We start from the raw sequence: 13988 nt of genomic DNA on the forward strand, positions 1-13988 counted from the left end.
TATCATTATTTAGGTATGATAAATGGATAAATTATGGTATAAGAGAACACCGAGTACTATTTGTTATCTGACAAGTGGAGTAGCATTAAGGAAAAACAAAAGGCAGAAGTGTATATATGAAGCCATAAGATAAAATTGCCCGTAAGTTCTCTTTCAGTAGCCAACTTATGCTCACTTTTACACAAGAGGAATGACATTTGTTTCACTTCTGTAGGTGAGATCAGTGTTGCTACATCTTTTTGCAGGCAAAAAAGTCATTAACTATTAGCAGATGCCACTTTACATGTGATTCCCAGAGCTCTGCTGAGGCTCAAGGTGAATCACTAACGTAATCGCTAGCTAATCACTGATATTTTGAAAGGCTTGACCTGGGTGGTATGGAGGCTTTATGCTGCTAATTTGACAGCATAGACAAACATTAGAATGAAACAATGAGTCAGACTTGATCGCAAGGTAACTCAGGTTGGAAAGGACCTCAAGAGCTCTGTTGTCAGCCCTCCTGCACAGAGCAAGGTCTGGGCCTTTCTGGGCAATGTGCTCCACTTCTTGATTGTTGTTGTGGAGAAAAACATTCCTCTGTATGTCCATATCCGCACCTCTCGTGTTTCAATTTGTCTCTTGTTTCTCTTCCTCCCGCCATGTACCCCTGCGAAGAGTCTGGCTCCTCCTTGACAGCCACATCATAGGCATATGGGTGCTGCTGTATTCTAGATGTGGTCTAATGAGTGCTAAGTAGAGAGGGATAATCGCTTCCCCTGGCCGTGCTCCCATTAATGCAGCCCAGGATGCTGCTGGCCCTGCTCGCTGCCAGGGCAGACGGCTGGCTCGTAGTCAGCTTATGTCAACCGAGACCCACAGGGCCCTTTCAGCAGAGCTGGTCCCCAGCCAGTCAGTCCCCAGCGTGTATTACTTCACGGGCTTAGTCCTTACCAAGTGCAGGTTTTGTCCTTGTTGAATTTCATAAGCTTCCTAATGTCACTCTTAAATATTTGAAATAGGGTTTTTTAAGTCATTTGGATGGGTCAAATTCTACTCTGGGTGAAATCACTGAACTGAGTAAACCACCTGTGTAGCTACAGTTTGCCCTAGAAAGCATACAAGTGGTAGATTTAATCCTTTAGTATCATTAGCATAGATTTAGAGAAGAGCACACAGTAGACATATGTTCCTACCCTTTCTAGGACAGGTAGAATCACACTTCAATCACCTGCTATTAAAGGAAGAGAAACTGTTGCATTTGTCTACATTGGGTTACACGCATTACTTACTTTTCACAGCGTGTTGTAAGTTCAGTGTTGTAAGGGCTAACTCCACTTCTTTATCTCTTCTGAGGCCAACCCACACTCTAAAGAAAAATCTCTGGACCTATAGAGTGTACAGCTTAAACCACAGAGGAAATATTTCTACTGTATTTTACTTCTATCTCAGTGAAGAATAGCCTAGACCCAAGGGATTCTGTGTAGATCATGTATTCAGACTAAGTATTATCAGTGGCAAATGCATAGGAAGAGTATGTTAGGCTCTCCTCATTAATTTAATTACCTTGACACTTGGCATTTGATATTATGGCAGCTTATATGTTGAAATACCCTTCAGCCCTATTACTTCCTGGGAGCAACAGCCCTATCTTAAAGGTGACTTAAAGAACTATGGAATAGGAATATTTAGAAGCAATGTTACTCTGTCCTTGTGGTTTGTGCAGATACAGAGTAAGTATTGACTGACTCTGCAGTGAGGAAAGGAATGGACAAGTCTCACTTTGTGCATCAGTGTAGATGAGGAAAGATGAAGCGAACTGCCAGCGCTATGAATTCCTGCATTCTGTTTCCTAAGTCCCTGTAGAAGGAAGTAGTTTAAACAGAATAGTTTCTTCTCTCTAAGTTGTAACGAATAACAACTCATCAGGCTAGAATAACAATTGCAACTCATCGTGACTCACTTCAGTACTGTTGAATATTTATATACATACTTATGGTCCTCGTAGGGCTTCATCTACTCTTTATGCAGAGCAGGTCGGTTACCGTACAGTCGCTGGGGGACATTCAGTGTGCCACTTGGAGCAGGCGCTAGCCACCGATACAATGTACACTGAGATCCTCCAAAGTCGTGGGCAACTTCGTGGGTTTTGGGACAAAATTATTATCTACTGCTTGTGGGCCTCACTGCGTACAAAGCATACAAAATTAACAATAGTTCCCACTCTTTCAAAGCATTTGCACTTTACAAACCCTCGTAAGTGAATTCTCATTATGGGATGAAGGAAAAAGGACCCAACTGGAAATCAGCTGGGTTCTCTTCTTGGCTTTCTAATGTGACCGCCACAAAATCTGTTGATCTTACTTGTAAATCTTTCTCTTGGTAGTCCCTATTTTCTTCTTGGATTTTTATCACCTCAAACCACCAAGTTTCAATACTTTAGACAGATTTTCTGGTCTTGCATCTCTACATGCTGCTGCTGTAAAACTAAAAACCTTTTACATCATATATGCCAAAAGAAAGGGACAGAGAAGTTCTGTACCCCGGCCAAGACCTGAGAGAAAAGCTTACATTTCTTGATTCCTAGTGTTGTACTTTTTTCCCCCAAATTCTTTTCCAAGGCATGCCATAACAGAGTATCTTCCGCAAGTGTAACTCAAGCTGTATGTGATTAATAATTCACATTTTGTGCTAAAAGCAAATCAGAGTTAATTTTGTATATTTTCCTTCCACTATTTAATACATTAGTTTCCCCATAAAGGAGACTCTATATTGCCTAGCATGCAATGACTCATGCGTTATGTAAGTAACTAAAACATTTTATAGTTTACAGAGAAGAATGTTCTTGCTCATTATGTGGATGAAAGGAGATTGCTGCATTTCAAATGACATGTATAATTTAGACACTTATTTCTAGGACTGTTTGGAACAGGGAATGAAGAGAAACTAAAATGTTTGAAGTGACTTGAGTGCTTCATAGTTTTTAATGTGACTAGCAAAATACACAGACCAATAACTTTTAAGACTCTGCTAATGGAAGAATGGCTCTGAAGCTCTAGCACATTTTTTTTTTCTAATAACAGTATTTATTTTAAGACCTAAGTGGAAACAAGTATTTGTCAGTCTATAAAAAAACCTGCAAAGATCTCATATTTTTTCTGCCAGTAGTTACCTGCTGTGCCACCAAAATGGAAAGAGGAATGGGAAATAGTATTTCAGAGAGATTAGCCAGCTGGTAGGGAAAATGGCATGCCTGCTGCACTTGGCTGTTACTGGGAGATTTTTTTCCTCGGCCTTCTAAATGTTAGACGTTAACTACAAAATAAGAGCGTGGAATATTCTATATTTCAACAGTGCCGAGTTTATTCAAGTGAGAATTCAGTAACATCATCGTTGCGGTGTATTGGGAAATATTTATTTAATTGTGTTCTTTTTAGAATATTATGGTAAGCTAAATGAAACACGATTTCTGGAATTTTGAATCCGAACAACTCCCAAATGCTACCATGTTCTGCAAATTATCTTCACAGACTTATGTACTTACATGCTTTGGTGAACGTGAGTCTTATTTAGAATGCAGAATTCTGATTCTGTCTTCTGCCTCAGTCCCATTTATTTATTTTAAATTTACCAAGACTCTCTGGTCTCTGTATTTCATGGACTGTTCTTGGTGGCAGCTAGATTTGTGTATTTCTCCAGCAAATTGGGCCAGCATTTTCTGAGATCTGTGAATCTTTTAAGCAAATGTAGTGGTTAGATACCTCAGAGCAATGACAGTGTGGCAGGCTTATGTCCTAAGTTTTGAACCCCCTGTAGAAATTAATATGAGATCTATGCCTTGTAAAAAAAAAAAAACAAAAAAACTCTCAAAACTGTTGCATTATTTATTTATATTCTGCTTCAAGGACTACACTTTTCAAGCCAAGAGATGACACAAAGGAGCCCTGGGCTGTATAAATATAGAATCTTTTTATTTTTTTGGTTAATAGATACAGTACAATTTTTGACTACATAAGAAAGCGTTGTTTTCAGTGCATACATTCTTCAGGCAGACAGGAACGTGGCAGACAAGCATTCCTTAGTGTTTTGAGTATTACATGGCACTTAGTTTATTTTCTTTGAGTCCCAAGTTACTTGGTTTTCCCAATTTTCATTAGCTGCTTTGACAACTCAAGGTCTAAGGAAAAATGAATTGAGTAATAAGGATGTGCTGGCTGTCATGGCACAAGACAATGGGACGCTGCTCAGCGCATACCACAGTAGCTTTCCTGGAACCACAGCCCTTATGGCATCCCATTCGCTTGGGGTCCCAAATGACCCAGTCCAGCAAGTTTTCTTTTTGAGGCTGACATGGTATGAAAACAACGTGTCAAACAAACCAGCCAGTGCTTGGGCTCAGCACTTACAGCCTGTACAGTGACTGACTCAATGGGGTCAAATCCAGAAGTCCTCCCTGAATTTTACTTGCGTAAGATGGACCTGGCGTCATTACTTTGGCAAAACACTTTCTAGGTTTTTTTGTGGCATAGTATAAAAATAGGAAAATGGATCTTGGGGTTTGGCCATTTCTATTTGCAGGGAGGGGCAAAAGAATTATTGCTACCTTATGTAATTTCCATTCACTTTATAATAAGAAAAAATTATAGGCTGATTTCTGAGTATGATACTGATCCTGGCTAACTCCTGTGTTCAGGAAAACCCAAAAATGCTTTGTCTTGTAATGTCGCTATTTGCTAGTGATGTTTCCCTGCAAACATTTCCAGGTGTTGTCCAGTTGGTGCTGGTGGGAGCTAGAGACCGTTGACCCAAGACAACACCCTTCCAGCTGCAACAGGGCCAGATCAAAATCATAAAGCAAGATAGGACATGACAAGGCAGTGCTCAGCGTGAAGGATCATTGAGAAGTTCAGTCATAAACTGTTGACTGGCCAGTTACAGGCTTACATACTGACGAACATCCCTCCAGTATACAAGAGCATAAAGCAGGCTAGCCTTGGGCTAGCAGTTAGCCCAAGCAGGCTAACTGAAGAGTGGTGTTTGCATTAGTGGGACATCTTAAGCAGAGCAGGTCATGCCTGTAGGCAGCCCATAATGTATACATCTTCAGCTTTCAGTGGGTTCAAATGTCAGTGGTTTTGTTTGAGACTATTACTCAGACTTTAGGGTTTTATCTGACCTTCCTTGATATCCTGAGTAGCTGGTGTGGGCCCAGCACCCTCGTTAGGACCCCCTTCTTGTGAGGATAACTTGGAAGAACCTAAGGAAAACCTCACTGTTTGAGGAAGGGCTAGGAGAAAGATGAGATTCACATACAGAGTCACTAACTTTTTGCTCCAGATACCAAATGCTGAAAAATCAATAGATTAAAAAGCTTCTCTCATTCAGGGAAGGATACAGGGAGGCTTCCACACAAACCAATATAAACTAGTTCCTCTTGCCTATATTGGAAAATTTTTAAGGTTTAAAAAGCTTGCTTTAGATTATCTAGTTCAGCCTCTGCAAGAGTGGATATACAGGAAATAGCAGAGGGAAATGAGTCCTATACCTGATCTTATTCACAAGGCAGAGAAAAGCAATCCGAAGGGACTGTGAAGAACAAATATCAAGAAATAGATGAAAAGTAGAGAAAAGAGGAGATAGGAAACCAGAGGCTGTTAAAAACAGCAGCCTGAACTGCGACATGGAGGCGAAGGCAGTTTATCCTTGGACAGCGACGTGGCAGGTGATTGTTGGAGAGAAGACAGCGCGTCTCTGTGGGGAGCACTGAGTTCCCTTGCCCTAATGCTCTGGGGTTACGGGAGGACAAGAACAGTAGGAGTAAGCACCATTAGAGGAAACAGATACGTGTTAATACCAGATACCATTGAGCTCAGGCAGGTTAGATAAAGCAGCAGGCTGACAGGAGTGGAGTAAGAATCCCTGAGAAGTCTGAAAAAATAATAAACATCACATCATTTAAACAATTTGGCCCTTTCCGATCCTCTAGCCAATACACCAGCCTTCAGTTAAACCAGAGGCAGTGGAAATTCCTTGCCTTTACTATGAGCTGCATGGTGACACTTTCAGGAATGAGATAAACCTGCCAGATTCCTCCAGATCCCTGTTTCCTAACTGAAAGTAAATACCGTGGAGAAGAAGTGAGACCAGAGATACTCGCAGCCAAGAGGAGAATTGCTATGAAATGGCACTAGTAGGGTACTGTAAACTGGAGCCTGGCCTGCAAGCATTAGTGAAGTGTTTAGTAACAATACTTAACTCTGTTATGTCTGGGTATCTCTTTCCCTTTTGACTAAAATGTTACAAATTTTACCATATAAATGAATCACTATATTTGTTTCTACTGGGTAAACTATATACATCATTGTAAGAAAAGAACAATAATTAAATTAAGGGAGGAGAGAAGAGGACAAACAAAATATTAGTAAATAAAATAGAAGACATATATTCAATAATACTTTTCAGGCAATACTTTTGCTTGTTACATTTGCTATAAGGAGGAAAAAAAATATCACTCAAAATAAACATTGGAAACACAGCTGCCCAAAGATCAGTCACTTGCCGTTTCCAGAACACTCGCAGGCCACTGTCGCAGGTTCGGAGGGTATCTTTGCTCTCTAAAGAAACGGCCATCGATTCCGCTCAAGACGGCTGTTGATTTTACCACTGCGGAGGAGCCCTCAGTTTTCGGGGGGCTGTCAATGCAACCAGTGCTTTAAAATGCATCTGGAGCACTTGAGCCTGCGCTCTGTTTTCACATCAGCGATGCCAAAATGCTGATGCCTGCTGTTGAGAGCCAGAAAGGACCCGTGGGAGTGTCCGCTGGGGTCCCGCTCGGGAAACGTGCTTCGTGTTCCTCTGGTCCCAGGGAAACCTCTTCAGTTCATCCTTGATCACGTGGAAAGCTGATATACTCAGCTCTCTTAGAAGCAGACGGTTCAGCCAGCAGTGTTTCCCATTCTTTTTCAAAACAGCATACTTGCGGGGGTTTTTTTTCCCCTCTCTGTACTTATTTTAAAGTTCATAAGCAAAGGTTTTTAAACATTATCATTTTCTTACCCGACAGAACAAGGCACAATAAGAAACCATCTCGCACTGATGCCATTAACAGTAGAGCCAGACAAACTGTCTGCACCTTTCTTTCTTTTTGCCACGTGAATAAATTATTTCCGAAAAAAGTGATTGATTATTTGATCAGAGCTATAGATGGTTAATTTACTGTTTGATGAAAGACTGATCCAATGAGCTTTCTGGGGCTCATCAGATGAATTCTTTCCCAGTAGTTTCTTCTGTTATATGACGAGCTCTACTTAATACATAGGTACTAAAATACAAAGAAGTGCAAAAATGACCATAAAGCGACTACAGACCACAGCCATCTAGCAGGTCCACTACGAACAAGGGGCTCATGAGTTACTGCAGGTGATTTCCTTACTACGTTGTATCTGAAGTCAAGGAGAAGCAGCGCAGTTCCCGAGAGCCTGTCCTTCAGATGCCTTAGCGTTCACAGTTAACGTGGATGGGGTTTGGAGATTTGTTTCTCCCTTTGATAATACCTGAGGCTTGTTTGTGTTTAATTCAATGTAACCAACTAACTGATCATCCAGAAGTTTTTTCTTCGCTGCTGCGAGGGTGTTTAGGCTGTCTTTGCCAAGGTAATGCAATTGTTTTGCAAGTGTTGCTTTTTTTTTTTTTTTTGCCTTTAGTTTGTAACTGGGGAGAAAAATTCTTTGTCTCTGAAGAAGTCAAATTGGTGTCAAGTCTAAGAGGAAAAGAAAAGGGTTGTGCAGACTTTGCAAGAAACCGCACAGAGAGTCATTTCTAGATCTAGGTTTGTAACTTAGGAGGTTTTAGCCTTGACTGTCAATGAACATCTTTCTCATTCAAGCTTTTTCTACTTGCAACCTAGATGCTTTTTGCTTTCCTAGATTTCTGAAGTCAACTCTGATTGTTACATGGCACATTAAATGAGAAGGATTATTTGCTTATTTTTGAAGTTGTTGTGAGTACGCATGGGGTATGCATGGGACCTGGGGATACATACTTGCAGACCTAAAGTCCCTGCCACACACAGCTTTTGGGTGACGGACAACACACTTTGAATTTCTAAAAGGTGAGAATTTGTGATCCGTTCAGTCCTGCGTGATTAGGCTGCAAAACAAGCTTTGAATTACCAGGAACCCATGAAGGGTTTAGATGCAGAGGGCATTGCACATCATACCATTACCTTTGCAAGACAGTCAGAGACAGGTATGTGTCACATATGCTTACAGTTTAGCGTGGGCTGGTATTCCCAGGATCAAACTGTTGGGCATCTGCCACAGAATCCAAAGGAATTTTTTTTTTTTTTTTTTTTTTTTTAGTAAATAGCCTGTGTGCAGAAAGGAAATATAGAAATGTTGCTACCCTGCCAGTGCCTCAAGGGTGTATGTGCATTTCTGTGTAACTCTTGTGTTGGGAGTGAGTATTTTATGCACGTTCACACAAACGTGTGTGCGCGCTGGGAAATTCTGTCTCTTTAAGCTTAAGAAGGTTCTTACCTAAGGCAGTGATTTTGCCTTGCAATCATTCCAGATGCATCTCCATCAAGATTCCCTATTGCATGTATGCTAAATAAATTGGTGTTTGAACAAGGAGAAAACACAGGGCAACACACGTTGTATGTCCTGATGGCCCAAAAGATACATGAGCCTGTCTGCTTTCTCTGTGCCATATCATTTTTAGGAGTGTATCCTCTAGGCAATGGAAATAATTAAATCACAAATTGGAACCAAAATATTTTTGATTTCAAAATAATTCAAAAATATTTACAGGAGATGAGATCCCAAGTTAAAAATGATGTTTCAATTTTGGATTTTCTCCAAAAGCAAAACATTAGTGTGTATGGCTGTTGTTTTCAACTGATCCCTTACAGCATCGTACTAAACAATCCCTGCAGGATGTGTGCAGGATCAGTAGAATGAATCTTGATTTCACAACTAGCTTGACGTGACTCTTGGTGACTCTTATGGATTAAAATGTGACGAAAAAACTTGTAAATCTGCAAAGGCCAGTGAACAGCCCCCGCTGGGGAAGGGAGGAGTGGAAGCAGTTCTGGGTTACAGCTCCTGCTTAACGGTTCTGGTAGACAGAATTTTAATTTACTGCATATGTTGCAACAGGCCTTTAACGATAGCAAAGAAGATGCTCTTAAAATGTTTCTATTCCCATCAGAGATGTGCCAGAAGAAACATATGAACCATTGTCCTGACAGATTTCCCTTCCATTTTTACCCAACCTCTTTATCCAGGCATGGAGGCACATAAGAATCTAGCATGGTTAAGAGAGGTGCAAGATGCCCTGTGTCAGGTTGGGCTGATTACACTGGAGGGGCCGAGTAGTGAATGACGGAGTTGTAATCTGGAGGTGGGCTGTGGCATTCCAGGTTTGGATCCATCGGAAGGAGAACAGAGTCTTCCAGTGTGAAGTCCATGGTGTCCTCTTCGACCTGTACTGCTGGCTGGTATTTGACAGCCTCACGCTCATGATCAGACAATATGGATTCTTTGCTCTTGCTAACAGCTCTCCGCCTGTTGAGAACAAACAGTATAATATATTGACTCTGTCTCCATAAGGTTTTGTCTCTTTGTGTAATTAATGGTAATTTTTAAAAAAAAATAAGTATAGAAAGCATTTCAATTTACCTTTGCAGCATCCTGTAAGACAGTGACATTTTACAGATTGGATAAGGGAACTGAATTAGGTATTTCAAATAGATGTTTTAAAAGTAGATTTAGGAATAAATCAGGAGCCCTGCTGCCCTGTCTTTTTAGCTTACTGCATTTCAGTGCACTATGTATATCTTAGTTATAAATGCACCTGTCCTATACATACAATAATATTCTCTCTCATTGTTCTGACACAGGTCAGTAAAAATTTGACTTTTCTGAAAGCAGAACTGAAGGCTATGACTTTAAGTATAATAAATAATGAATAATCTGTGACAGACTCCAATTTAAAATGATACTGAAAGCAAGAGCGTGTGTTGAACGCACTCTTGCAGCGTAGGGCAAAATCTCTCTTGTATTCTCTAGCCCTTTAAAATTACTGAGCAGTACGCTACTGCAGGGCAGCGCTTTTCAACATTACAACTGCTGGCCTGTAACTGATGCTATTAAAGAGAGCCAGCTTTCATTTTCTGCTGTCTTCTCTTATTATAGATGATGAAGGCAGTGGGCGAGAAGCAACTTGCATCACATGGAGCAACCTCAATGTTAAAAGTAGGAGAACCCTGGAGAGGATTTGTATCGCAAGGTGACCTTGAGGAACAGCAAGTATTGTGGAGGAAAAAAAAGGTACTTTCTGTCATAGACTGCCTTAAAAATAATGTTCTGTTAAGCCTGGTTTCTTCCATCTGAGGACTTCATTGGAAGAGGCCTGGATAATTTAGGGTTGGTTCTCAAAAGGATCCCAATGTGAGAATGGCATTTGAACTCATCCACTTTGTTTAGGGACCCTTTAACACGCGTCTCTCTGGAAGAAGCCTCACTCGCAGACTGATTGTGGCATTGCTCATGTCTCAGTTCAGAATGACGTATGAATGTGCCTGGGAGAGTTTCAAATCAGGCAGTGCTCAAGCACTTTGTGTGTATGTTTCATATATGTTTAAAGGAGCATAAAGCTACGTTCTAATGACCCTAAACCACATCCAAATAATCAACAGTTCATCAAATAATTGTTTAATTCATTACACTTATTTTATTTGTAGTGTTGCAGTGCTTACAGTCCCCAACAGTGGATCAGGGATTCGGTGTGGTGCTTTTAGAAAGAAAGCAAAGCCTGTTCCTGCTCCAGGAAACAAAACAAAGCCAAGAGACAGATAGAGTAATTGGAGGAAGGGGAGGAAAAATCATGAATAGGAAAAGTAGCAGATCCAAGACACCAACTGTGCGTGCTGTCATGTTTTTGTGATGGTACAGCAGAGAGAACTGCTGCAGGCTTAAGAGCAGGTTGATGCTTGGCATGACAGAACTGCAATACACAGTAGGCCCAGCTCCTTTCAACTATGAAAGGGTAAATATGTCCTGCTAGATTATGCCTCTATGACTTTAGAAGTTGTGTTATCTTGCCTCTGAATCTGGAACATGTCAAAAGCTTCAGTTTTCCCACAAGCTGCAGATATTCTCAGTCTGGCTGACAGAGTTAGTGTCAGTATCTTCACTGACAATTTTTGCTAATTCTGGAAAGGTCATGAGCGTGCGGTGCATTGGCTGGAGCAGAACACCGGTTTATGATCTGTGCACAACCACACTGAACAGCCTGTAGGGTCCATCTCTAAATTATCTATCCCTGTAGTTCTCTTCTTGGGGGAGTGTGTGGAGTAGGTGATATCTGTATATCATAGTTCGTAAAGCCAGTCGTTTTAAGCCAGGAGCTGAGATGTTCAGCCAAATTCAGACATAACAAACAGCTGCAACTCTAATCAGCTGCAATGGGAGACTGGCTGCTTCGTAGTTGGCTTGATTTCAGTGGGCTGCGGTGGCTTTCCACAGCATGTTTGCATCTCCAGCCTTGTCTCTGGGAAATGAACTCAGGACCCCTGAGTTGTAAGAGCCAGCCCACCATGTCTTGCACATCCAGAATAAACTTGGGTTCTGTGGCTTCTAAAATGCAAAGGCAGAGACCATAGATTAAAGCTAATGTTACTGTGCTCTTAGACCTGCACAGGGCAACCACACCTGTTGAGTGGCAAAGCAGAAATTCTAAAATAAATAGTAACCCTGAGAACTTCAACAAAAATGTACCATGCTCTGCTTTCACAATCTAAGTTTTCCCTCTTTGTCCAGAGAAAAACGTGAGTGGAAACTTCTTCTGTATACTATACATTTGGCAGCTGTCCCTTTCTATACACCCTTTCTCCGTAGATAAATTCTTCCCTGGCATGAGCAATGGAACCACAACTTGGCTTCACTGTTTATTTATGTATTTTTCTTTTTGTTGCTCAGTTCTATTGACTTGTGTCAGACAATTCCATGGATGCTCTGGCTTCTAATTTGCCAGGTATTAAAGTTGTCAGTGGAGACAGAGAGAAGCTTAAAAGTATCTGTTTAACTTGGCCCCCAGCCTGCATATCTGAGTACAGGAGAAAAAGAAGTGTTATTAGGGTTTAGTTTGGCTGCACAATGGGAAATTTTCAGACCCGTGTAGACTCCCAGCAAGTGTTCTTGTTAGGTTTCTGCCCCTGTAGGTCAGGAGACTGGATATCTGGGATAATTCTGCCTATCACTGAAATCATGCTGGTGTTTGAAGAAGGACTCTTAAATGCTGACATCTAATATTTGCTCCAAAGATAGGAAGCTGATGAGTTAGGTCAGAAGCAAGTTTTGTCATTAGCTGTCTTATGGCAGACCAAAATGCAATTAACTTTCAAAACTATTCCTTTTATCTAAATGCATTTCCTAAATTAAAGCTATCTAAGGGTCTTTGCATTCTTCCTTTTAATGCTCTATATTACTGATGCTTCAATCTGCTCCGCTCATGCTCAGCAACAGAGAAATGTACATATGCTTGGACTGTATATTGGAAAATGAGACTGCAGCATCCCTTTTCTGTCTGTCCTTGAAATCTCATTTGCTACATAGAAACTGCCACACTGAATCAGACATCAGTCTTGCCTCCGGCAGTGGTCAGTACTTGATGCTTCAGAGGAAAGCAAAAACCCCTTTATGCTCTGAGCCAATTGTACTACCCTGTATAAGATAGAAGAATTCTCCCTGAGCCCCACCGATAAACATTTTCTGACTGAAGGCATTAGACTTGATTAATCACGCAATTATGCAGCTACAGAAGTTAATAAAGGTTATGTAATTAAATAATTTCATTAAAAGCTAGCCATTACTTGGTTCAGTGCTTCTCCTGGGTTGGCATTACACTGCCCCGAAAGGTATTTCCTTGCTGATTTTGCCTCTGCCTGACTTCTGAGTGCTGCAGCTGCAGGAGGTGATAAAAGAGATGTTCAGTTTTGATAAATCTGCTCATAACTGTGAATGTCTGAGCCCAGTCCCATTTGACTGTTAGTATTCTCACCGTGGCACAATACTGAAGATTAGGCGTGTGAATACCGTGACATTCAACTGAAACGCGTTTGCTCGCTGACCCAAGCTGGTCACATTTTACACAATGACCAACCTGAAAACTCGCTTGTCCTTGCAAGAATGTGTACTGTTTGGGGCAGGATAAGGGGAAACATGAGAATCTGAACACTGCCGTTTCCTGACCTCAAACAGATTTTGTAACCTAAAGGACCCTCTTTCATAATGTGAACGTTTCTGAGGAGCGCTGCTTGGGGAGACATGTTTCGCAGAATGTGGTGAGCTGGCCCCAGCCTTGTTTCATAGGCTGAGACTAGAGTTAGCCAAGGCACAGCACTAGACTCCTCTCTTTCATAAAGATACCTACAAGCTAGGGAAATTTATGGGGAGAAGTAAAAAAGTGATGAAAGCCCTGGAGGAATCGATACTAGAAGATTAGAAGAATCCAAATCAGTAGCAGCAAATCAACTAAGAGTGACATTCAGAATTACCAGCAAATCCTGCTACACTTCAGGCTGTATTTCTGTAGTGTCCCTGAGCCTGGTGCCAGGGTCGAGTCTCTTAGATGTAAAACCAAATGAGGTGGAGGAACCTACTGGTGTGGACCCAGTGTTGATAACTGAAAGCCTGCCGGGTCTGTAAATAGGACTGTATCAAACAGCCTGAGTATCACAGAGCTTGGGCTGTATGCTATTGCACGCACGCGTAGTGTGGGGCCACAATATAGGTGGTAGGTCTCGGGAGCCAGACGCAAGCTTGGACAAGTGTATTTTACTGTGGTACTGTGGGTGGTGAGAGCCATTAACAGTTCCCATTTTTACTGTGCTCTGTCAAATTTCCTGGTACAGAGGAAGCTGAAAAGGCTAGGAATTAAACTAGATGAAGGAAAAGTTAGCCTGAATATCAAGTAATCTTTCCCAATCTTTTTTAAGTTTTCTGGAGAGG

At 41.3% G+C, this 13988-nt stretch overlaps 1 protein-coding gene across 4 annotated transcripts in view; it reads right to left on the bottom strand.

The window, feature by feature from the left end:
• Positions 1-3926: 3926 nt before the first annotated feature.
• Positions 3927-13988, bottom strand: part of LOC104634811 (vascular endothelial growth factor receptor kdr-like) — a 135157-nt gene continuing 125095 nt past the window's right edge. For 2 of the 4 annotated variants that reach the window (XM_075763718.1, XM_075763717.1), the window contains exon 30: positions 3927-9542. In XM_075763718.1, the coding sequence (XP_075619833.1) occupies positions 9332-9542 (211 nt within the window). In that variant the 3' untranslated portion in view covers positions 3927-9331. Of the gene's footprint in view, positions 9543-12850; positions 12943-13988 lie in introns of all 4 variants that reach the window. The other 2 variants (XM_075763721.1, XM_075763719.1) reach the window with 2 other exon arrangements.

The sequence above is a fragment of the Balearica regulorum genome, chromosome 11 (assembly GCF_011004875.1).
Source record: "Balearica regulorum gibbericeps isolate bBalReg1 chromosome 11, bBalReg1.pri, whole genome shotgun sequence".
In the NCBI taxonomy this organism is placed as follows: Eukaryota; Metazoa; Chordata; class Aves; order Gruiformes; family Gruidae; genus Balearica; species Balearica regulorum.